The 26,436-nt window shown below is 44.2% G+C and overlaps 1 protein-coding gene across 3 annotated transcripts; it reads left to right on the forward strand.

The window, feature by feature from the left end:
• Positions 1-628: 628 nt before the first annotated feature.
• On the forward strand, positions 629-6,728 carry Cyp1a2 (cytochrome P450 family 1 subfamily A member 2). 3 transcript variants are annotated; one of them, XM_071608464.1, is made up of 7 exons: positions 629-735; positions 1,540-2,382; positions 3,014-3,134; positions 3,569-3,658; positions 3,940-4,063; positions 4,850-4,936; positions 6,092-6,728. In XM_071608464.1, exons 2-7 carry the CDS (start codon positions 1,552-1,554, stop codon positions 6,384-6,386), a joined length of 1,548 nt encoding a protein of 515 aa, XP_071464565.1. In that variant the 5' UTR covers positions 629-735; positions 1,540-1,551; the 3' UTR covers positions 6,387-6,728. The 3 variants fall into 3 exon arrangements, with proteins under 3 accessions (XP_071464565.1, XP_071464566.1, XP_027779484.2); XM_071608465.1 differs by having other exon boundaries at positions 1,543-2,382; XM_027923683.2 differs by lacking the exon at positions 629-735 and having other exon boundaries at positions 1,361-2,382.
• Positions 6,729-26,436: the final 19,708 nt, after the last annotated feature.

The following is a 26,436-nucleotide window of genomic DNA, read 5'->3' on the forward strand; positions in this document are numbered from 1 at the left end:
ACTGGGATTACGGGCATGCCCCACCATGCCCAGCTGACGTTAACAATTTTGAAGAGTCCAAGCCAGTTGCCATAAGGAATAGCCTAAAGCATAGATTTTTTTTTCATTAGTTCTTTAATCTCTTCCCAATTCTTACACAGAAGGGAGGAGGGTGAGGGAGGCTTTCTTTAGAATGCAGAATTTTTATCCTTTCTTATTTTTGGATTGGAGACATGAACTGAGATTTGGGGACAACTGGAACATACCCATCCCTTGTCTGATTTCACAGTTGTTAGAAGGGACTATGGAGCATTCTTCTGAGAGAAACAGTGAACTTAATGGGCCCCTGCTTGGCCTGAACTGTGTGTCCAACAGGGCCCTACCTCATGGGCACCATGGGAAAGAGTCTTGACTACCCACAGACCTAATTTTCTCCACCACCCTCCTTGTGCATGAAATAAATGAGCCTCCTACCCTGTACCTGGAGAAGAGCTAGACATTTATCCTCAGGGACTCAGAAACCCTTCAGGCCTATTGCCAAAACACTATCCTTGACCCTGAGTAGTAGGTGGAGCTGAGGGATCATGGCCCAAAGCCAAGGGTTGATCCTTCCAACTTTGTTTAGTGATCCAACTTGGATATCAGATGACCAGGACAGCAGCCGGACCAATCTGACAGAAGGTGATATTTATAAAAGGCCCTCTCATCTGGTGCTAGAAACACAACTCTGCTGATCTCAAGCACCTGCCTTTACAGGTACCTTTCTGGACCCATACTATCTATTCTGGGAACTAGTAGAAATGGAGAGATGGGGTACCCTGGGTAGGTATAGGAGCCTGAGTTCTAGTCCTTTCTGCTCAGTTCTGGACCTCTGCTTCTCTATTTTTAAATGAGCACTTTCAACTAGGCCATCTCCAAGGGTCCTCACTTGGAGTAGAGAGAAGGGGAAGAAGTCTACTCCTGGCACAAGGGTAGTCCTGGCCCTAGCTGTAGCCCACCTCAGCCTCCAAGACCATGAGGGAATAGGTACTCAGCCTTGGAGGAGGCATCCTTCTTGATACAAAGAATGCCATCGGGGTAGGGCCATCAATCCTGGGGCCTTGGCATCCTCAGTGTTGCTGGGGCTCCATGTTCCCTGGCATGCAGAGGGTATCAGCAGGAAGCCTGCACTGACTGGAACCCTTTGGCACAATGTCCAACATACACCCTGTGCCAGGGCCTGCCAGGGGGCTGTCCTTGGCTTTCCTGTTTTAGAGTGGTCACTTTCCTCCACAATTCTTAGCCTCAGAATTGGAAACTAGGGGAATGGGGTAGAGAGAGCCAAGCCTGGGAATTCAGATGCTCAGTTGGAAATCCTGCCCTGCCTTTACAGCCCTCAGATTCCGTGACGTGTGAAGAGTGAGCCCCGGGGAATAGGACCTATGATAGATGTATCTTAGTCTTTCTGGTGTCCAGCTGAGACCCAAGCATAAAACATGTATTAGTGCTTATTGAAGGATGAATGACTGAATGAATGACTTCACCTCCCTCCTCAGCCTAGCTCTCCTTCCTTTTTCCCAGCAGTCAGCAGAGATGGTGTTATCCCAATCTCTTTCCATCTCAGCCACAGAGCTGCTCCTGGCTACTGCCATCTTCTGCCTGGTATTCTGGGTGGTCAGAGCCTCAAGGCCTCGGGTCCCCAAAGGCCTAAAGAGTCCACCAGGGCCCTGGGGCTGGCCATTGATAGGGCACATGCTGACCCTGGGGAAGAACCCTCACGTGGCTCTGGCAAAGCTCAGACAGAAGTATGGGGACGTGCTGCAGATCCGCATTGGGACCACACCTGTGGTGGTGCTGAGTGGCCTAGACACCATCCGGCAGGCCCTAGTGAAGCAGGGTGATGACTTCAAGGGCCGGCCAGACTTCTACACCTTCACCCTTGTTACTGATGGCCAGAGCATAATCTTCAGCCCAGACTCTGGACCAGTGTGGGCTGTCCGCAAACGCCTGGCCCAGGATGCCCTGAAGAGTTTCTCCATAGCCTCAGACCCCACTTCTGTGTCCTCCTGCTACTTGGAGGAGCACGTGAGCAAGGAGGTTGAGTGCCTAATTGGCAGGTTCCAGAAGCTGATGGAAGACTCTGGGCACTTTGACCCCTACAACGAGGTGGTTTTGTCAGTGGCCAAAGTCATTGGTGCCATGTGCTTTGGGAAGCACTTCCCTCAGAGCAGTGAGGAGATGCTCCATATTGTGAAGAACACCCATGAATTTGTGGAGACTGCCTCCTCTAGGAATCCTGTGGACTTTTTACCCATTCTTCGCTACCTGCCCAACCCTGCCCTGGAAAGGTTCAAGAACTACAACAAGAGATTCCTGCAGTTCCTGCAGAAAACAGTCCAGGAGCACTATCAGGACTTTGACAAGGTGAGTATGGGATGCAGGTGGTGACGAGGCACCTGCAGGACCAGGGTGTGGCCCCTCCTACCCTGCTCCAAGATGTCTGTTCAGTTAATGTGCCGCTAAGGACAAGGAAGGTTCTGGGACTCCCTGGAGAAGCTGAGTGATATAGAGCCATCTCCTCCTCCTTTCTGGGCCTCACTTTCCTCATCTTTTAAATCTTCCCTTCAGCTGCTCAAAGCCCCAGACAGAAAAGGCCTTTGAATGGGGTCCTGGCAGAACTGTGTAATGTGGGGGGCCATTATTATGCATGAGAAGGCTTTTGGTCTGTAGGAACCTGAAACCAACAGAGGCTAATCCTCAGTTTCATGTCATTTTTTCTTCCTTGTGTTCACACCAACCTCTTCCTCCTTTGAAACTGGATCCCTGGGATCTAGTAACCAGATGGGGTGATTGGAAGAAAGGTTCAAAGTGGCATGAAATGACATTTTAAGCCAAATCAGGGCTGCTACCAGCTCCTGCCCTGAGCCCCAGCCCACTGCTTGGAGGCCAGGGGGACTGCCAAGCCCCTAGGACACCTCTTGGTGTGTGTGGCAGGGAAGGCCCAGCGTTTGGCCCTGGAAATGTCAAGGGTGCCTTTAATCTTGTGCCCCCTCAGAACAGTGTCCAGGACATTGTAGGCGCCCTGTTCAAGCACAGCGAGAAGGCCTCTAGAGCCAATGGTGGTCTCATCCCCCAGGAGAAAATTGTCAACCTTGTCAATGACATCTTTGGAGCCGGTAAGACCCCTGCCCCTCCATCCATCAGAGCCCTCTGTCCACCCATACTCTTGCCCAGCCACTAACCTGCCAAACACATTTCCACTGTTACAGGATACAGAGACCTGGCTAAGATCAGGGTTTGAGCTTAATCTGTGACGCCAACTCCCAGTGGAAACTCAATCAGGTCCCTCTCCTCTTCTGGGCCTCTGCTTCTCCATCTGAACAATAAAAATTCTCTGACCTGTAAATATAAGCCCCTGTAATTCTAGCAGCTAATTATGAAGTCTGTGTCTCAAATTTATTTGAAGAGACTCAGCCCCTGCCCTCAGGAAACTCATGAGCTGTGGCCAGAGAAAACAAAGCTTGCTGCCTTCATGGTGGATGCTTGGTCCACGGTGGTCTCCTTGTTCTTGTCTTCCTTCCTCCTTCTCACCTCACTCTGTGCTTCCCAGGATTTGACACTGTGACAACAGCCATCTCCTGGAGCCTTATGTACCTTGTGACAAAGCCTGAGATACAGAAGAAGATCCAGAAGGAGTTAGGTACATTGTGTCCCCCAATCCTCTAACTGGGAGAAACCTTGGGATCCCATGTCATTTGTTCAATTTACAAATAACTGTTTTGTGCCTACTATATGCAATCCTGGGCATATAGTGAGGCCCACTAGTGCCTGGAAGACATTGGGGGAAGGGGATTTGTGAGATCTCAGACATTTGAATAGACATAGCCCCCACATGGAGGGACACGTAGTATAATGGAGGACACCGATGCAAAGAGCAGTCAGAGCAGCCCCTAAGCTCTGTCCATCCTGTATGTTCTGCAGATACCGTGATTGGCACGGAGCGGCAGCCCCGGCTCTCTGACAGACTCCATTTGCCCTACATGGAGGCCTTCATCCTGGAGCTCTTCCGACACACTTCCTTTATACCCTTCACCATCCCTCATAGGTAAAGCTGCCTACTCTGCCCTCCCCAAGTCGCTGCCATGTTCCCTCCTCCCAGCTTCTCATTCCCTGGCTCTGGCTGTGGCCTGGCTCTTCTTCCTGGCCAGGACCCCAGCCTCCAGTCTGTCTTCACCCAGTCTAATCTTGATCCAACCATGCAGCTTGCAAAAGAAAATCACCTTTTTTGACCTCAGCTATCACTCACCTCCACTCATATATCCTTCCTGCAAGTGCCCACTCCTCCAGCCTGGTCATCTTCACCGACCCTCACAAACATGATCCAGGCAGCTTCCAATTTTGCTTATGCTGGGCTTTTTCTTATGCTTCTGCCTGGAAGGATTTCTACACATTTCTCAGACTCCCAGAATCCTATCTTTGCCCAAGGTCAATCCTGACCTGGGCTTCCCCTTTCCCAGAACCTGTTTTGACACATCCTGGCACAGCTGTATCCTCTGATGTCTTCTAGGACTTACAGTCCTTGACCCTAAGAGTTAGTGAACATTTACTTCTGCCCACATGTTGATCTAGTTATTCATGGAGTAAGAGGCTTGAAATACCCCAGAGCTGGCCCAGACCACCTGCTTCTTGGCTCCATAGTTCAGTGAGCATGTGTTGAAGTTGGAGAACAGAAGCCAAGGAAATGGAAGGATATTTCCCCTTGTCCCTGACTCTCACACTCCCTCCCAGAATGGAGTATGAAGACTGCAGTGAGCAGATTGGGGTGGGGTGGATGAAAGAGCAAGACAGCTTTCCAAACCCTGAGCCTAACAGATCCTTCTTCCCTCCTCAGCACAACGAGGGACACAGCACTAAATGGCTTCTACATTCCCAAGGATCGCTGTGTCTTTATAAACCAGTGGCAGGTCAACCACGACCCGTAAGTACACATCCCTTATGGAAAAACGTGTACAAGTTCAGCAATCAGGAAGGCTGTTTTTCCTGGTTAAATAAGGAGCCTCAATTGCTATATAGCTATATATATAATTATTCTTTCTTTCTTTAGTGTTGTAGTACTGGGGATTAAACAAAGGGTCATGCTACCATTGAGCTACATCTGTAGCGCTGCCTCCTTCTTTTTGATACAGTCTCACTAAGTTGCTGAGTCTGGTCTGGAACTTACAACCCTCCTGCCTCAGCCTTCCCAGTCCCTGGGATTATAGGCATGCACAGGGGCACTCAGCTGCTTTATAGCCTATTTTATGTGACAAAACATAGATCCCTGTTTTCCAAACTTCAGTGCACTTACAAATGGACCCAGAAGCTTGTTGCAGATTATGCCCTATCCTTCAGGACCTACTTTGGTAGATAGGAGAAGGTGCCTCAGGGGATTCTAATGGGAATGCCCCAGACATCACTTTAGTCTACTGGGAAGGGGACCAAATAATTTAACATCTGGTGATATGCTCTTGAATACAAAGGTGCTATTGATATTTGTGCTATCAATAATTACTCCAAAATAATAAGCATAAAACAGGACATACTGTTGATTCTTCTTGCTAATGGCATATCTATAGTAGGATGGAGATGGACCCATTTTTCTTCTTTTAATTTCTTTTAGAGAAAGCATATTTTTTAAAAACAACAGATTACTGTTAAAAAGCACTATCTTTATCTTTATCTTTTCAGAGAGAATTTTGTAAAAAGAAATAAACATCAAAGTTCAGTTTGATCACTTTCTCACTAAGTTTTCATTGCTTTCAACCTATTCTAACATTTGTGTTCTCAACAGAAGTCTATTCAAAAGTCTCTCCCAAGCCAGATGCAGTGGCACACACCTGTAATCCCAGAAATTCAGGAGGCTGAGGCAGGATGATCACAAGTTCAAAGCCAGCCTCAGCAACTTAGTGAGGCCCTAAGCAATTTAGTGAGACCTTGTCTCTAAATAAAATATGAAAAAGGGTTGGGGATGCGGCTCAGTGTTTGAGCACTCCTGGATTCAATCCTCAGAACCAAAACAAAAAAGTCTCCCCTAAGACTTTTCTCCCAGGGCCTCTCTAGCCCAGAAATCCCATCTCCTCTGTCACTCTTGCAGGGAGCTGTGGGAGGATCCCTTTGAGTTCCAGCCTGAGCGATTCCTCACTGCCAACAACAGGGCCATCAACAAGACCGTGAGTGAGAAGATGATGCTCTTTGGCCTGGGCAAGCGCAGGTGCATTGGGGAGATTCCAGCCAAGTGGGAGATCTTCCTCTTCCTGGCCTTCCTACTGCAGCAGCTGGAGTTCAGTGTGCCACCAGGCGTGAAGGTGGACCTGACCCCCATCTACGGGCTAACCATGAAGCATGCCCGCTGTGATCAAATCCAGGCACGGTTACGCTTCTCCAAGTGAAGAAAGCACCACCATGCCAAGGTGGGGGAGGGGGTGCTCATGGGTCCTTAGCCCTTGTTTCTTTTCTTTTTAAGAAAAAAAGAAAAACAGCTTTACTAAGATATAATTCTTATACTATATAATTCACCTCCTTCCATGTCTTTATAGAATTGCACAACCATCACCACCACTGATTTTAGAACATTGTATTACCCACAAAAAGCCTCATACTCCTTAGCATTTAGTGACTGCTCCTCCATCATGCCTCTCCTGCCCCACTAGCCACGGGAAATCACTAGTCTACTTTCTGTCTCTGTAGATTTGTCTACTCTGGACACTTCAGATAAATGGAATGATACAATATGTGGTCTGTGACTGGTTTCTTTGACTTAACATAATTCATACAAGTACTACCCATGTCAAGCATATATCAACAAGTCCCGTTTTCTGAGTCCTGACACCAGGCCTGGGTCTATTTCCTCATAGTCATTGATGGACATTCTTCCTTCCATTTTTGTGTGACACAAGTCTTTGAACACTTGAAGGGAAAAGGAAGGAAGAGATTCAGCCCTGAACTGGGATTCCTCATATCCCACTCTCAAGAGGTAAAACATGTGACTTCTTACGAGGCCTTAATTTATCCATCTACAACCCAAGGAGAATAAGCTCCCAGTAGTGCTTGGGTTACCTGCAAAAAAGCCCAGGTCTCATCAAAGGACACTATCAAGAGATTGAAAAGACAATTCACAGAATGGAAGAAAATGTTTGCAAAACATATTAAACTGGACACAGTGGCACACACCTGTAATCCTAGAAACTTGGGAGGCCAAGGTAGGAGGATCATGAGTTCAAGGCCAGCCTCAGCAACTTACTGAGAACCTATCTCAAAAAAAAAAAAAAAAAAAGAGGGGTAGGGGGTTGCTGAGGATGTGACTCAGTTGTACAGCACAGTGGATTCAATCCCCAGTACCAAAATAAAACAAAACAAAACAAAATATATTGATAAGGAATTAATGCCCAGAATATATAAAGAACACCTACAACTCAACCACAAAGAAACAAAAAAATCCAATTCAAAAATGGACAAAAGACTTGAAAAGTCAGTTCTCTAAAAAAGATATACAAACATCCGATACACACAAGAAAAGATGTCTGACATCATTAGTCACTTTGGAAATGCAAGTCAAAACCACAGTGAGACACCACTTCATGTCCCCCAGGATAGTTACAATTTTTAAAAATGGAAAATAAGAAATGTTGGCAAGTATGTGGAGAAAGTGTAACCCTGGTGCATTGCTAGTGGGAATATAAAATGGTGCAGCCACTGTGAAGAAAAAGTTAAACATAGAAAAATCATATGATTCAACAATTCAACTGCTAAGCATATATCCTAAAGAATTGAAAAAAGGTATTGTTGTTGTTGTTGTTTTGGTACCAGGGATTGAACCCAAGGGCACTTTACCACTGAGCACTGAACCACATCCCTAGCCCTTTCTTATATTTTATGTAGAGATAGGGTTGCTGAGTTGCTTAGGGCCTCACTAAGATGCTGAGAGACTGGCTTTGAACTCACCATCCTCCTGCCTCAGCCTCCTAAGCTGCCGGTATTACAGATGTGTGCCACCGTGGCTGGCGAAAACAGATGTTTAAGCAAAACCTTGTACATGAATGTTCAGAGCAGCATTATTTGCAGTAGCCAAAGGGTGAAAACAGCCTGCTGTCCAACAACACATGAATGGGTAAACAAAACATGGTAAACACACACATGGAAACACTATTTAACCACTGGAAGGAATGAAGTTCTAGTACAGGCACAACATGGATAAATCTCAACCACATTGGAAGAAAGCCAGACACAAAAGGGAAAATATTGCCTGATTTCACTTATATGAAGGAAATGGAATAGTTAAACTCCTAGAGAGAGGACAGGAGAGGTTAACTGGAGATAAGAGGAGGAAAGAATGGGGATATTGTTTAAGGAGCGCAAGAGTTTCTGTTTGGGATAACGAAAAGTTCTGGAAGTAGATGGTGGTGATGGTTGCACAACTTCGTGGATGTACTTAATTAACACCACCTAATTGTAAGCCTAAAATGGTAAATTGCACATATATTTTACCACAGTCTGTTTTAAAAAGGGAAGTATCAGTGCTAGGCATGGTGGCACATGTAATCCCGGGATTTGGGAGACAGAGACAGGAGGATCACAAGTTCAAAGCCAGCCTCAGCTAAGCAAGGCGCTAAGCAATTCAGTGAGACCCTGTCTCTAAATAATATGCAAAATAGGGCTGGGAATGTGGCTCAGTGTCAAGTGCCCCTGAGTTCGATCCCCAGTACATTCTCCTCAAAAAGGCAAGTAACACAGTAAAATAGTATGTTTGATAAAAAGAGAGGAGCTGTCAAAGCCACAGAATGACATGGAAGAACTTTTGATGTATATTGCTAAGTCAAAGAACCCAAACTGAAGAGGTTCCATGCTGTCTGGTTCCAACTCTGTGACACTCTAGAAAAGGCAAAACTATGGAAGCAGTAAAAATACCAGTGGTTTCCAGGAGTTTGGGATAAGAGATGAATGACTAGGAGGAGCACAGAGGATGTTTAGAGCAGAGGCTGTTTAACCTGAGACACAGATTATCACATGTGTCAGAACCCATAGAACATTCAACACTAAGAGTGACTATGGACTTTAGTTAATAACAATGTATCCACAAATTGCAAATAATCATAAAATATCAGGGAAACAGGGAGCAGAGGAGCAGGTATCTGAAAAATCTCTGTACTTTCTACTCATTTTTCTATAATCTAAAACTCCTAAAAATATTTTTAAAAGCAAGTAATACAACAAAATGTTGCCAAAACATATTTAAAAAGGCTCAGGCCTCCCCTCTTCTCCTCACTGTCCCTGGTGTCCCATGCTCATGTCCACAGTGCCAGACAGAGCCCCTGCCTCCCCTCTAGCTCCCTAATTTCACCTGCAAAGTAAAAGCAGAGAGTTGGATTAGTTGCTCTCCTAAGAGCCCAAGAATTGAAGTGCATAATGAGTTTGCTTTTTCCTTTTCAAGATGCAAAGGCTGTAGTGTTCTATGTGATCAAGGTCTTTCCCTCTGAAAAACAGAGACAGGAAGGCAGAGCTTGCAGATGGGGCAAGTTGAACCCCTTCCCACCACACACACTTGATCTGACCCTCAGTCCCCTTAATGCCCCTTACTTTCTGAGGACACAGCTTTGCCTTTGAAGGAGTCAAATGACTACAGAGGGATTCCAGGATACCCTAGGATTCAAGTGTGGGAAATAGAGGAAGGAAATGATGGTGGAATCTTCTGGAAGAGTCCAAGAAATAAGTAGAAAGGATACTGAAAGAATAGCTGTGCCCACCCATCCATCATGACCCCCAGCTTTCTGCCCCTTGGGCAGCAGAGAGGATCTCTATCAAGTGAAGCCTACTTTCTTACTGTATTAGAGATGCGTTCTGTAGAAAAAAAGGAGCCATTAATAGCTCAGATTGAAAATTTAGTAAGAAGGCAGTTCGAACAGTGCAGGTCTTAGGTGCTGTTGACATAGGAGTGGGTTTACAGGGCTTTGACCATGCTGATACCTGTCCAGATTGCCCTGTTGACATCATCACACCCCTGCCTGGGGGCTACAGTACCAGGAGGAAATTTTTCTGCTCAGAGACTGCCATCTGAGTAGGGAGATGCAACCCAGCCCTGGGAATCCCAAGAGAAATGGACTGCTTGTCTGAGGGAGGAGACATGGCCTGGCCCAGGGAGCTCCAGTCTAAGCAGACATGGCTCCCTCCTTCAGAGCCCCTAGACTGGTGGAAGGGTCCCTGGTGCATCCTGGTGGCACATATAAGGACCCCTCAACAAGCAACAACATTACCATACTTTATCAATCCAAGACCCAGGTCCCTGGGGAGTTTCAGGACAGGCCTGAGATGGCCCAGTGGTCATTCAATGGTCACTACCTCATCTGGCTCCTGGTGAACTGGGTTGGCCTGGTACCTCATCTGGCTCCTGGTGAACTGGGTTGGCCTGGGCTTCTCACGCACATCTGGCCAATCTTTAACTGGCTGTCCTAGGGCTCCCCTCTGACTAGAGCCAAGGTAGGAGGAACTGGACACAGAGACTTTGCTCCCTTGCTTACCATTGCTGTCCCCATAGCAGGCTGCAAGCAGACTGGGCCAGTTCTGTCCTGCCCCTTCCACCATCTCAGGCTATTCTCAATCCACCCAGGAGATGGGCACTGCTATACCCACTCTGGAGATAAAGGACTCCAGGTTCAGAGGGCACAAGCTGGAATTGGTGGGGGAGGGATTCAGGACTGTACTCTGCTCTATTCCACATCCAGAGTTTTCCTGCTTGTGTCTCACTGCCTGCCCCCAAGCCAGGACAGTCTGCATAGAACAACACAGCTTGGAAATGAAACAGGATCAGCTGACCAGGTGGCATGCCTCTGGCACTCAGCCAGAGGACTAGGAAACATAAGTTCAGGTGTGGATGACATTGGGCAAGACCCTCCCTGTCACCGGACTCAGACCCCCCTCTTCAGCCACCTCTGAATCTGAAGATGGGGTACCAACATTGACCCCTGTTTTGCCAATCTCATTTAGCCCATTAAGTCCCAAGGTTTTCTTTTCTTCCTTTCTTTCTTTCTCTCTCTCTCTCTTTTTTTTTTTTTTTTTTGGTGGTACTGGGGATTGAACCCAGGGCCTTGCACATGCAAAGCAAGCTCTCTACCAACTGAGCTATATCCCCAGCCACAAGTCCCAGGTTTTTAATTCTGAGAATATTTCAATGAAATTAACACAGGTACACTAAAATAGGTTGGAAATCATAATCTAGAGTTTATATACCCTTTTGATATTTTTTCAAATATATATAATTGTATGTGATACATATAAAGAATATTTTTTTCCAAACGCTCTAATCATCCACCTGTTTTCTCAAAATAATAGAATTCTAATAACATAATATTTGTTTCAAATTGACCCTAAGTGGTATATTTTTTTTAATATCTATTTTTTAGTTTTCGGTGGACACAACATCTTTATTTTATTTTTATGTGGTGATGAGGATCGAACCCAGCGCCCCACGCATGCCAGGCGAGAGTGTTACCGCTTGAGCCACATTCCCAGCCTCTAAGTGGTATATATGTTGCTCAATTTCTTTTTTCCCCATTTGTTTGTTTGTTTATTTGTTTTGGAAGGACTGAACCCATGGGCACTCTAACGCTTAGCTGCATCCCCAGCCTTGTTTAAGTTTTATTTTGAGACAGAGTCTCACTAAGTTGCCCAAGCTGGCCTTGAACTTGCAATCCTCCTGCCTCAGCCTCCCAAATCTCTGGAGTTACAGAAGTGTACCACCATACCTGGAAAATTTAAGTTTTTTAATAGGTGTCCTATATCTGGGATGATGGGACAAAATGGGTTAAGTCTTTGGACAAAATCCAGTGAGGATCTGGCAAACTTTCAAGGGCAGTGTACTAGGGAGGGATTCTTTTGGCAAAGATAAAATAGTAGAAAAGGAGCTGGGCTAAGAATCTCACTTCTGTATCTCAGAGGAAAATAGGGGACTTTTCTAGACCTCCTAGCCTGACCAGTTCAGATTGTCAATTTCTCTTATCTCAAACATCTACCACCAACCAGAACTTTCCTTCAGATCTCTTAATTTAGCTTCTTGAGAGGAGTTTGATTGCTCAGGTAATCTTTTTTTTTAATATTTATTCTTTAGTTGGACATAATATCTTTATTTTATTTATTTATTTTTATGTGGTGCTGAGGATCAAACCCAGGGCCTTGTACGAGCTAGGCAAGTGCTCTACCGCTGAGCCACAATCCCAGCCCCTCAGGTAATCTTTTAGAGCCAGGTGATACAGGTCAAGGGTCACAGGTCAGTCTGTGGTTGGGTCTCCTTGGAATAATTTCCACCCTGGTCTGAAAAAGTCACAACACTCTGACTACCTTGGTAGATGACCCCAGCACACCAAACCCAGGAAAGACAATAGAGGAAAGCTAGCAGGGCCACACATGTCACTTTTCTCCTCTTCCCACTTCTTTATACTCCTGGCAAAAAAAAAAAAAAATGCAGCTCACCCTTCCTCTTAGTCTTCTTGTAACCCTAAAGCTGAGTCTTTTGATAAATTCAAGGAAGGACCATTCTTTTCTTTCTTTCTTTTCCTTTTTTTTTTTTTTTTTTGCACCAGGGATTGAACCCAGGGGCATTTAAACCCCTGAGCCACATCCCCAGCCCTTTTTATGTTTTATTTTCAGACAGGTTCTTATTGAGTTGCTAGGGCCTCACTAAGTTGCTGAGGCTGGCTTTGATCTCGGGATCCTCCTGCATTAGCCTCCCGAGCCACAGAGACAGGCATGTGCCACCTCACCAGGTTTATTTTCTTTACTCTAAACCAGATCACCCCTTCTCTGAAGGGGATTGTAACCCTGGTTCAGATGGTCCTGCCTGGCTCCTTTTACCCTCAGGGTGATTTCTCTCCCATGACTACCTTGGTCCCTATACATATGAACCCAGTCCCTGGGGTGCCCTTCACCCAGATCTGCCCAGAACATCTCTTCCTAAAGCAATTTATTTCCCAAGCAAGGGTTTTCAGGTTGACAGAAGAATCTAAGGACAAAGCAAATGGTCTGAAAACAATAGTGAGTGCCCTGTAGGTGGGGGTACCAAATAGGCTGGATATTCCTAGAGTAGAGTTGATGTACTTTAAAGAGTCAGTCTATGAGTTTTTTCTCTACCTTATCCTTGTCACTGTTCTTGTCCCTGAGAGGAAGCAGTCATTGGAGGTGGTCACATCCTGAGCTGAGCTCCCTCCTGTCAGGAATTATCGCTCAAAATTAGCCTTGCAGTCTGTTTACCCCTCTGCCAAGACCCTGCTGGAATGCAGCTGTGATGGGCAGCTCTCAGGCTATAGAACGGGCATTTGTGGGCAAGGAGCCTGCCCAGTGCCCCTCATCTACATGGAGGAGGAAGGCAGCCTCTTGTCTTCCCTGGGACCACCTGCACTCTCCTGCAGGCCATTGGACGTTTCTGGTTTTAGAAGGATAACATGGTGACACTTGATAGCTTCTCTAGGCCACCCCTTTACTTCTGCACTCCCCAATCCATCCCGGGACCAGTAATTAAAAATGAGTTCAACCCCTCAGCCAGGGTTGGGAAAGGGAAAGGTGATAAGGCAGGAGGCTAGCTCACAGATCCTGGTCTAAATCCACGAATCCGGGGCCACTTGCATAACCTTTCTGAATCTAGATTTTTCTCACCTTTCAACTGGGAATGATAATCCTACACATGGGGCCAGTGGGAGGCTTATGAGATAGTATAAAGTGCAAGGTGCCAGGTGAGTATACCACAGGTACACATACACGCATACACACACAGATACACACACATACAACAAGTGTCCATGTGTACACCAGGAAGGCTGGGAAGGGTTTTCCTAGGGCAGGACTAAACCCATACACAGGAATAGCATGTGCAGCTACAAGCACATTGGGCACAATACATGTAAGCCAGCATTCCCAGGACCCTGCACCCTCTCACTGGGGTCTTGCCAGGGCCTGGGCTCAGCTAACTTCCTCCCACTCCTCCCTCCACCCAAAGCTGGGATGGCTGAGGGGGTGCTAGCGTGCCAAGGAACAATGGGCCCCCAACCCCTTCCTGCCATCGCGTGAGAAGGAGCTGCGGAAGGAAACTCACCTCCCAGTGGGACAGGCCATCACTCCCCTGCTGCCTGTCCCCAGGGAAGCCTGGAGACCCCTGTGCTGCTCAAAGGAAGGGCCTCTGTATGCTCTAGTCCTCTCCCTCTTGGTGTATCCTGTCCCCACCACCTGGAATGGCTTCCCCTATCCCCTCTTTCAGAGGGGATCATCCCATCTAGGCATCCCTGACCGCCTCCCTGTAGCTGGGCTGGGTGCCCCTGCAAGAGACCAGGGCCCTGTTCATCTCTGTGCCTGCCCAGAGGAGTCTCCATGAGCACTGATCTACTAAATGAATAACCAAGTCAGCCCAGGGACAGTCAGGGACCCATAGGCTAACCCAGAAAAGATGAGAGGATTGACTCTCACAGTGCATATAGGGATGAGGTTAGGGCCCTGGAAATGCTTCTAGAGAGCATGGGGCACACTGCTGATGGGAGATACGCACCAAAATCCTGCCAATACTCAATTCAGAGACTCAATTTTTATCGCATCACCAGCACCTTTGCCAACCCTCCCTCCCTTGGTCTCTTATGCACAATCACATCCCAGGGGGGTCCAGCACCTCCATGGTCAGACTAGGGGCTCTCTGAGACAGGGGTGGGGGTGAGGGCAGATAGAGGCAGGGGCAACTCTTGTACTATTCTAGTCCACACCCCGCAGGATAACCAGGTGGGCTACTGACCAGAGGCTCTGGGAGTCACTGTCTCCACCTAGAGGACATGGTAGGGTAACAGATGAAACCATCTCTGTGCTGGGCCATTGTGGCCTGGGGCATATGGTGGAGGTTCTGGCTCAGCATGGCCCCTTGTTATGTGGGCTGATGCCAAAATCTGCCTGGATCTCACCCAACCTCATTTTTCTCACCATGGGCCTCCCAAACTCTGGACAGGATCTCAGTTCCCCCATTCATGGAAGCAGTGTCAATAGGTCCAGGTCTCCGAGGCCTCAGGTGTAACCATCATTAAGAAGCAGGAGGAGGGGCTGGGGTTATGGCTCAGCGGTAGAGCGCTCACCTCGCACATGCAAGTCCCTGGGTTCGATCCTCAACACCATATAAAAATAAATAAATAAATAAATAAAATTATAAAATTTCTTAAAAAAAAAAAAAAAAAGAGCAAGAGGAGCAAAGCTTGCTTCCCCCTCTTGCCCAGTTGCCCAGGTGGCCGCTACCTCTCCACATCCCCTACCTGGGAGGAAGAGCTAATCTGGGAACTGAGAAATTTCTCTCTTCTCTTGGCAAGAAGGACTCTCAGGCACTTGAGCCAGACTCCCTTGGCCCTGAGGGCACAGAGGATTGCAGGCACACCTGCAAATACATACCTGGTTGGAGTGCTGATCCACCTGAATACACACCTGGTAAACTCACGCACATGAATGCACCTGGCCACACTTGCCCATGCACAAGCACCCACAGAGCATGGGCACTCCACATCTGCAGGCTTGGACATGAACTCCCAGGACTAGCTTTGGATATGCATGTTCCCTTGGTCCCCACCCCCCACTGGGACTCTTGGTCAGGTAGCCCCAAGACCCATACCACCTCCACTTTGGAGACCTAGAAGATACTAGGGATGTGGCAAGGCTTTGGGAATGGGCCTAAGGCAGGGCCTAGGGATGACAATGAGGTACAATGCTGTGTGGTGGATGATAAAGCAGTGAGTGCCCATTCCTGCAATGCTACTGATTTATTCAAACATTCATTCACAAAAGTTCTCATTAAAAGGTAACAGTGCTGGGCTGGAGTTGTGGCTCAGTGGCAGAGTGCTTGCCTAGCATATGTGAGGCACTGGGTTCAATTCTTAGCACCCCATAAAATTTAAAAAATAAAATAAAGGCATTCTGTCCATCTACAACTTAAAAAAAAGGTAACATTACCAGATGTAGGGGTGCATGCCTGTGATCCCAGTGACTCATGAGGCTGAGACAGGAGGATTGCTTGAGCCCAAGAAATAAATGAGTAAATAAATAACAACATTTCATATCCACAGGAAAATATATTATTAAGCATAGAATGAAAAAAGTTAGATATCCATCTCCTCCTTCATAACACCAAAATAAATTCAAATGGATCAAAGATTGAAATGTTGGAAATAAAACCATAAAGGGACAGAAGAAACATGAAATTGTAAGAGCTGATGAAATTGATTTAAAAAATAATAATCTGAGAATGGAAAAAGCCTTTCTAAGTTTGATACAAGTCCAAAAGCTATAAAAGAAAAAGATTGATTCTACTATATAAAAATAAATCATTTCTGCATTCCAAGGAATCATAAACAAAGTCAGAAGACACATGATGGATGTGTGCTAGTGAGCTTCCACTTCACCCTCTGGAATCCCTCTCTTGTCTCCTGCAGGAGGCTGACTGCAGAGACCTCATCCACAGCCCCTTGCCCGCGGGTGCCTGGTTGCATTCATAGAATGGAGGCTCTAAGGGACATGGCAATGTGTCTTCTCTCCACCCAGCCCTTTCCCTCTGATCCCCTGTCAGCATGCTTCAGCCAGTAGCACTATCCTACAAGGCCCCCTGTTCCCTGCCTACACTTTTTATTTAATAATTTAATACAGTTTAATTTAATATTTAATAATTCTGGTATTAAACTTTCTTTAGTAAAAATGTTTTAAGCATATCATCTATTTCCTGCTGGGTGACACCCTGAATGACACACAGATAAAAGGCTACTTTCCTTAATATGAAGAGTCCCTATAAGAAAATAATAATCCAATAAAAATGGACAAAGGACATGCATTATTGATGAAGGAGGAAAATATAAATGAATTTTTTAAATATATAAAGAGATGTTTGGCCTCATAATAAGAAAACTATAACTTAAAATGAAAATCCTGTACAATCTTTCACTAGTCAGACTGACAAAGACGAAATGTCCAATTAGACTCTGTCAAAGTGTGTTTTAAAAAAAAGGTACTCATAAGCCAGGTATGGTGGCATGTAGTTCCATCCTTACAGGAAGGCTGAGGCTACAGGATAACTTGAGCCCAGGAATTTGAGACCAGTTTGAGCAACATAGTGACAAGACCCTGTCTAAAAAATTAAAAAAAAAAAAAAAGTTTACTAAGTTGAAAAAGCCAGGCATTCATCTTTGCTACTGCAGAAAGTGAATTTTGGTTCAAAAAGTAAAGCTGGAGGAGTTGTAAGAGCTGATGAAATTGATTTAAAAATCAGGGGTAGCGTGCTTGCGTGGACACAGCCCAGCACCATAAAAGAAAAAAAGTAAAGCTCGAGACATTATGCCAAGTGAAATGAGCCAATCACAAAAAGATAAATGTTGTAAGAGTCCCTTGATGTCAAGAATGTAGTGTATCAAAATCACAGAGGTAGGGAGTGGGGCTGGAGCTCAGTGGTAGAGCACTTGCCTTGCAGGTGTGAGGCCCTGAGTTGGATCCTCAGCACCACATAAAAATAAATGAATAAAAATAAAGATATTTTGTGTCCATCTACAACTAAAAAAAATATTTTAAAAAAATCATAGAGGCAAAAAGCAGAAGGGTGATTGCTGGGGACTGCAGGGAGGGAGGAATGTGGAATTATTGTTTAATGAGTACAGAGTTGTAGTTTTACAAGCTGCAAAGAGTTCTGGAGGTAGACAGTGGTGATGGTTGCAAAGCACTGTGAATGTACTTAATAACATAAATATGGTTAAGATAGTAGATGTTACATACATTTTACCAAAATACAAAAAAAACCCACAAAAACCCTGAAGCCCTAAAAAATGAATTTGACAATACCTGCCTTTGTGTGTGTGTGTGTGTGTGTGTGTGTGTATATACATGCGCACTGTGGATCAAACCCAAGAACTCGAACATGCAAGGTAAGGCCACTACCACGGAGCAACACCCCAGCCCACTTCTCAACATTTTTAAAGTACAAACCCTTTGACCCACCAACTCCACTTCCACAAATTCATCCTTCAGTTAAGCTGATGCAAATAACAATAACATATTCAAGGATTTTTGTTGCAGCCAAAAGTTTATAGAATCAAAAATGGAGTCACTTTTGTCAAGCACTAACAAAAATAATAATAACAATAAATAAAGCCAGGAGGCTAGGGAGGAGGGAATCTCCTGCATGTATGCCTGATAATGAGAACAAAAGACTCTGCCAGAACCTCAGCCTTGCACAAAGGCCACTGAAACCTTACACAAATAATACTTCTGCAAGGATGTCTTCCCAATAATTATGTTTGATCTTGGACTGGAGCTATTCTTGTTATTGATCCTTGAAAAACGTTTCACTAATCCTGTGGCCAAAGATGGTTTTATAAAAATAATTTATGCCACTCTCCTCATTTGTCCTTTAGACCCTTCCCCTTGCCTTAACTTCTTTGACAGCACATAGTCTACTATGACATGTGTCTTGCCATGGCAATGCCACTCCCAAAAAAACTGATTTATCTTTGGATTTTTCTCTCTCTATGTTATTTAGGTTGAAAGAGTGTTCCATGAATTTCAGCAATAGTGACAATGACCGAATAAATCATGATGGACCCATACAAAATAATGCCATGATACAGAAGATTATCCAGAATTGTGTGTGTGTATTTATAGTTTTGTTATCATTTATGTTTTTAAATACAAGTATATGCTAATATATGCAGAGAATATATTAGAAGGCTGGACAGGAAAAAGTAACCTTTTTCTCTAGGGAAAGTAATAGGTCCCTAGGGAATGTGGGTTTGAAGGAGATTTCACTCTTTTGTGACTTTAGAACTTTATATCACATGTATACTTTTTTCCCAAAAATAATTGATATTATATTGTTTTTATATCAATTGTTACCAAAAAAGTAATGATTTGCTGTCTTGTTTATTATTTATATCATAGCATAACCTTGCCCTATATGTACCTTGTCCACTTACCTGCCAACTGCCACCATGGACCTTTGGACTGCTATGATGCTGAATACCCTTAACTGGCCATGCCCCACCTGACAGAAAACAAGGACTTTGGGTCACTTCCCCCCAACTTTGCCTTCTCTCAGCAGGAAATAACCTGGAGATTTCGTTACCCACTTTTCCATAGAAATGGAAGGTAGAAATTGACCGTGGCAGGGGGTGGCTAGGGTTGTGGCTCAGTGGGAGAGCGCTTACCTAGCAGGCGTGAAGCACTGGGTCGATCCCTGGCACCACATAAAAATAAAAACAAATAAAATAAAGGTTTGTGTCCATCTACAACTAAAAAATAAATAAATAAATAAAATTGACAGTGGGGAAATGTAACAGTGGTCCCTTCACCTTCTGAATGTAGCCCTCATTGCTCTAAGGTTTATCTTTAAAAAAAAATGTTTTGTTTTTTTTCTCTCTTCTCTCCTCTCCCCCTCCATAACAAGATTATGGAGGCAGTGTTATCTCAGGAGAGTCACAGCCTTTGGGACAGGAGTCCCTTGTGTTTCTCCTTTGCTAGCAAAGCAATAAACCTTCTTTTTCCTTTTTCTCAAAAAAAAATTGATATTATATTCTTTGAACATTTATTATGTCCCAGATCCTGTCTGTGCTGGCTGAGGGACACAGGTCAATGAAGAGGATTAACTTGGTTATCTTCCGCTCTCATGAAACTTATGATCTACTGAAGAGAACAGTTAAAAAAAAGTCAGCATACAAATAAATACCCAATTACAAATTCTAATGACTACTACAAAGAAGAAGCAAGGCTGCCACAAAGAGACAGAGATGATGACTCTATATGGGTTGGTCAGGAGAGACTTCTCAGAAGAGGTAGAATTTAAAAAGAAGAGCAGGGCTGGGGTTGTGGCTCAGTGGTAGAGCACTTGCCTAGGATGTGTGAGGCCCTGGGTCTGAACCCAGCACCACATAAAAATAAATAAATAAAATAAAGGTATTGTGTCCATCTACAACTAAAATATATACATATATAAAAAAAGAGCAAAGAAGGGGTTGGGGATGTGGCTCAAGTGGTAGCGCGCTCGCCTGGCATGCGTGCGGCCCGGGTTCGATCCTCAGCACCACATACAAACAAAGATGTTGTGTCTGCCGATAACTAAAAAATAAAATATTTAAAAAAAAAAAAAGAGCAAAGAAAAGAATTCTAGGCAGAGAAAACATGTGCAAAGGCCCTGACCCAGGAAAGGGCTTACTGTTTGCCTGTGGGCAAATTACCACCAAAGCATAGGGTCATGTGTGAAATAATGCATCTCAGAGGTGGAGAGACAAAGGCTCAGACAAAGACATCTCAGAGGTGGAGAGACAAAGGCTCAAAGGTTCCCCAAGGGAACAGAAAAGCTGTAATCACAACCTAGATATTTTGGCCTCATGAGCTCAGTACTATCTCGGTTATGCATTTGGAGGCCTTTCCAGGATAACAAAGATAAGGAGCAGAGGCTAAGGGAGGAAGAAGTCAGGCACTTTCCTGGCTCTGCCCACCCCCCATCTCAGGAACAGAGAGGAAAAAATAAGAAACTGGATGTCTGCTGGGTACAGTGGTGCACACTTGTTATCCCAACTATTCAGGAGGCTGAGGCAGGAAGATTACACGTTCAAGGCCAGCCTGGGAAATTTAATGAGACACCGTCTCAAAATAAAATTTAAGCTGGGGATGTAGCTCAGTGGTAGAGTGCCTTCCCAGCGTGCATGAGGCTCTGGATTCAATCCCCAGCATGTATATGTGCATGAATGTATACACACACACACACACACTCACACACACACACACACATAATGCTCCTCTTAAAATGTTGCTTCAGGGGCTGGGATTGTGGCTCAGAGGTAGAGCACTGGCCTACCATGTGTGAAACACTGGATTTGATCCTCAGCACCACATAAAAATCAAATAAAGATACTGTGTCCACTGAAAATAGATATTTTTTAAAAATGTTGCTTCAATCAGATACAAACCTGAGCGCATGGGAGTATGTGCATCCTTATGCATTTTCAAGCTCACTTCCATACACTCTTAGTGTCTGTACCCAATACTCCTAGAACACAGCAATTAATTCTTATATTCCTCATGACCCTATAACAATTCAAATCTGTATGGCAATCCTGCGGGCTGTACACTATTATTCACCCCTTTTCATAGAAATTGAGGTTCAGGGCTGGGGATGTGGCTCAAGCGGTAGCGCGCTTGCCTGGCATGCATGCATGCGGCCTGGGTTCGATCCTCAGCACCACATACAAACAAAGATGTTGTGTCCTCCGAAAAACAACAACAAAAAATATTAAAATTCTCTCTCTCTCTCTCTCTCTCTCTCTCTCTCTCTCTCTCTCTCTCTCTTTCTCTCTCTTTGAAAAAAAAAAGAAAAGAAAAGAAATTGAGGTTCAGAGACATCACATAAAGTACCCAATATTGCCCAGCAAGTAAGAAAAGGGCCTCAAACAGCAATGAGGAATAGCAAGAGCCCCTGCCCCTAGTTGAATACTAGATACATGCAATGAGTAAGTGAATGCATGAGCCTCGCCACACAAATGGGGAAAGTGAGGTCTAGAAAGGCACCTAGGAAGTTGATGTACGGGGAAGACTAAAAACCCAAGCTTCCCCCCAGCCCTGTCAGGCCCCTTCCAGTCCATGCCTCCTGGGCCACAGGCTGTGAACTGGTTTCTGCCCACCCCAGACCCAAGCTTGGCAGGCAGGCAGTGGGTAACACTGGGTATGATCTTTTCCTTGGCAGTCTGAAGTCTGCTAGGCTCTGACAGAGCTCTCTGACCTGCATGTCCAACTTAGAACCCAAAGGGATCCTGGCCCTCTCTATCCTGCATCCCAGGGATATATCCAATATGTTTGAGAAATGCCTACCTTCTCCCCAAGCTGCCTCCTCCATCCTTCACTCAAAGGGAGCCCCACACTCCACTCAAGACAGGGGTGCAGGTCTTTGGTACCTATGGCAGGTGTGTCTGAGCTAAACCCATGTGGAGCCAAGGTAAGATGCTGAAGGAGGAAGAGGCCAGGAGCTCTAAAATGAACACACTCACTGTACCACCACAAGCCAGCACCATGGCCCTCCCACTAGGGGATGATCAGGGGCTCCAGGAAGGTTCCCCATCCTAACATCCCACCAGCTCAGTACTGTGTCTGGAGTCCCCACTTGATGCTTCCCACCTAGGGATCAGCAGTGCCCTGGGGAAGGGGGTCCTCTCTCCCTGAGCACTAGGTTTCCTTTCCCTAAGGAGACATATTCTCATGTTCTCCCTGCCCCAAACCAGGTGGAATTTTTCCCTAAATGTCAAACTGGAACTGTGGTCTTTAAATCCTACAAACTTTTTCCAGTAGCAGAACCCACTGTTTAAAGGAAGGCTTCTCACCTTGCCTGCCCCTAAAAAAAAGCCAGACTTGTGATGTGTGGGAAGGAGAGGTAGGCCCCTCTGTGGGAAGGAGAGGGGCCTACCTCTGCCTACCCCACAAAGCAGTCCAATTCTGTCGAATCTTCCTGCCTCCACCCCATTCTTAGGCTAGGATTTGACGGCACCCTCCGTTGCGAGAAATGTAGCAGTGAGAATGCAGTCTGTGTTGCCCCCTCGTGGTCACTCAGAGAAATGCATGCTCCCATAGCTGCTGACCTCACCCACATTCCCAGTGACCCAACACCAAATAAATGGGCAATGTAAGAAAAGGTTTATTTTCCAAATGCAGCTTCAAGACAAGTCTCAAGTCCTTCCTATGCAAACACTCTGAGAAGCTGAAAATATTCAAATGATGCACCCCCACTCTAACTCCCATCATTCCTTGGCCTGGTCTTCATAAACCAACCTAAAATATTAACGCCTCATCCAATTCTCAGCAAGGAATTCAACTTCTGTTATGCTTCCAAAGACAGGGAGCTCAACACCCCCATGGTTGACCATCATATTTTTCTGTTTTGAGGCCACTGGGAACACCAATGGTGTAGAGCCATCTCTGACCTGGGATTCACATACTGCTCACCTACCTGGAACAACAGGTGAGCAAATGAGAGTTACAGGTGCACCAAAAGCACAGAGATTGGATTTAGCCAGATCTACAAGGACCTACACTCCTCCCTACCTATACCCAGAGATTTTGTATTCAGAGGAATTAAATTCCAGAATCTTGGAGACGACTGGAGTCCAGCCGTACTCTTGATTCCATGTGAAATCAGTCTATCAAAATATTACATTCAGACAGAAATAAAGAGAAAGAATAAGAAAGAACAAAGAGAACATACAAGAGTTCTGGAACACCATTAAAGGACAATATATCCACATAACTGGCATTCCAGAGGGAGAAGAGCTATATGCTGAGAGCATAGGAGAATCCATTCAGAGAAATATTAGCAGAAAATTACCAATTCTTAGGAAATGTATGGATTTCCCCACACAAGAGGTACTTAGTACCCCAAATAGATATACCAAAAAAGAACCTCTCCATGACATATTATAGTTAAACTGCCAAATATACAGAACAAAGAAAGAATACAAAAACTACAAAAGAGAAGCACCAAATTATATTTAAAGGCAAGCCCATTACAATATCAGAAGCTTTTAGATAAAAACTCTAAATGCCAAGAGGGCATAGAGCAATGTATTTCAATTCCTGAAAGAAAAAACTTCTAACCAAGATGATGATGATGATGGTGATGATGATGATGATGATGATGATGATGATACCAGCAAGGTTATCCTTCAGAATAAAAGCAGAAATGAAGAACTTCCAATAGAACAAAAATGATGAGTGATACCAAAACCAGACAAAGACACATCAAGGAAAGAAAACTGATGATGAACATAGATGCAAAAATTCTCAATAAAATTCTGGTAAATCGCATAAAAAACATATTTAAAAGATAGTGCACCACGAACAAGTGGGGCTCATCACAAGGATGCAAGGTTGGTTCAACATATGGAAATCAATAAACATTATACATCACATCAATAGACTTACAGACAAGAATCATCTGATTATCTCAATAGATGCAGAGAAAGCATTGACAAAATACAGCACCTCTTCATGTTCAAAACACTAGAAAAACTAGGGATAGTAGGAACACAGCTCAACATTGTAAAAGCTATCTATGCTAAACCCAAGGCCAACATCATTCTAAATGGAGAAAATTTTAGAGCATTCCCTCTAAAAACTGGAACAAGACAGGGATGCCCTCTGTCACCACTTGTATTCAACATAGTCCTTGAAACTCCAGCTAGAGCAATCAGACAGAAGAAAGAAATTAAAGGGATACAAATAGGAAAAGAAGAACTCAAACTATCACTATGCCAATGATATGATTCTATATTTAGAAGATCCAAAAAAATTCCACCAGAAAACTTCTAAAACTTATAAATGAATTCAGCAAAGTGCTGAATATAAAATCAATAGCCATAAATCCAATGCATTTATATACATGTGATGAATCCACTGTAAGAGAAATTAGGAAAATGACCCCATTCACAATAGACTGAAAAAAAAATAAAATACTTGGGAATCAATCTAACAAAAGAGGTGAAAGTCCTCTACAATGAAAACTACAGAACCCTAAAGAAAGAAATTGAAGTAGATCTTAGAAGATAGAAATATCTCCCATGCTCTTAGATAGGCAGAATTAATATAGTCAAAATGGCCATACTACCAAAACTGTTATACAGATTTAATGCAATTCCTATTACAATCCTAATGACATTCTTTTATTTTTCTTTTGGGGGGATACCAAGGATTAAACTCAGGGACACTCAACTACTGAGCCAGATCTCCATCCCTATCTCTTTTCTTTAGAGATAGGGGTCTCACTGAGTTGCTCAGCACCTCACTTTTGATGAGGCTGGCTTTGAACCTGTAATCCTTTTGCCTCAGCCTCCCAAGCTGCTGGGATTATAGGCATGTGCCACCATACCCAGGCCAATGACAATCTTCATAGAACTAGAAAGGGCAATCATGAAATTCGTTTGGAAAAATAAGAGACCCAGAATAAAGCAATCCTTAGCAAGAAGAGTGAAGCAGGAGGCATCACAATACCAGGCATTAAACTATACTACAAAGCAACAGTAACAAAAATGGCATGGTATTGGTACCAAAATAGACATATAGACCAATGGTACAAAATAGAAAACACAGAGACTAACCCACATAAGTACAGTTATCTTATACTAAACAAAGCCACCAAAAACATACATTGGAGAAAAGATAGCCTATTCAACAAATCGTGTTAGGAAACCTAGAAATCCATATGTAGCAAAATTAAATTAAATCTTTATCTCTCACCCTGCACAAAAATCAATTCAGAGTGGATCAAAGACTTAGACACTAGAACAGACTCTGTGCCTGACAGAAGAAAAAGTAGGCCCAAATCATCACTATGTCAGCCCAGGATCTGACTTCCTGAACCTGACTCCTAAAGTGCAAGAAGGAAAATTTTTAAAAAATCAATAAATGGAATGGATTCAAACCAAAAAGCTTATTCTCAGCAAAGGAAGCAATCAATAATGTGATGAGAGAGCCTATAGAATGGGTAAAATCTTTACCACTCGTACCTCAGATAGATATATAAAGAACTCAAAAAATTCTCAACACACACACACACACAAATCAAATAACCCAATCAATAAATGTGCTAAGGAACTGAACAGAAGTGACTACTTCACAAAAGAAGAAATATAGGGCTGGGGATGTGGCTCAAGCGGTAGCGCGCTTGCCTGACATGCATGCGGCCCGGGTTCGATCCTCAGCACCACATACAAACAAAGATGTGTGTCCGCCGAATATTTAAAAATTCTTTCTCTCTCTCTCTCTCTCTCTCTCTCTCTCTCAAAAAAGAAGAAGAAATACAATTGATTAACAAATATATTTAAAAAGTTTATCATTTATCTCTAGCAACTAGAGAAATGCAAATCAAAACTGCTCTAAGATTTCATCTCACTCCAGTCAGAATGGCAATTATCAAGAATACAAGCAACAATAAATGTTGGTGAGGATGTGGGGAAAAAGGTACACTCACACATTGCTGGTGGGACTGCAAATTGGTGTAACCACTCTGGAAAGCAATATGGAGATGCCTCAGAAAACTTGGAATGGATCCATCATTTGACCAAGTTATCCTACTCCTCAGTTTATACCCAGAGGACTTAAAAATCAACATACAACAGTCTCACAGCCACATCAATGTTTATAGCAGCTCAATTCACAATAGTTTAACTATGGAACCAACCTAGATGCCATTCAACACATGAATAGATAAATAAAATATGGTACATATACACAATGGAATATTACTCAGCCTTCTAGAAGAATGAAATTATGGCATTTGCAGTTAAATGGATGAAAGTACAGAATATCATGCTAAGTGAAATTAGCCAATTCCAAAAATCCAAAAGCTGAATATTTTATCTGATAAGGAGATGCTAAGCCATAGTGGGGTGGGGAAGGGTAGGGAAGAATAAAGGAACTTCGGTT

This window comes from Marmota flaviventris, chromosome 2, assembly GCF_047511675.1.
Source record: "Marmota flaviventris isolate mMarFla1 chromosome 2, mMarFla1.hap1, whole genome shotgun sequence".
Taxonomy (NCBI): domain Eukaryota; kingdom Metazoa; phylum Chordata; class Mammalia; order Rodentia; family Sciuridae; genus Marmota; species Marmota flaviventris.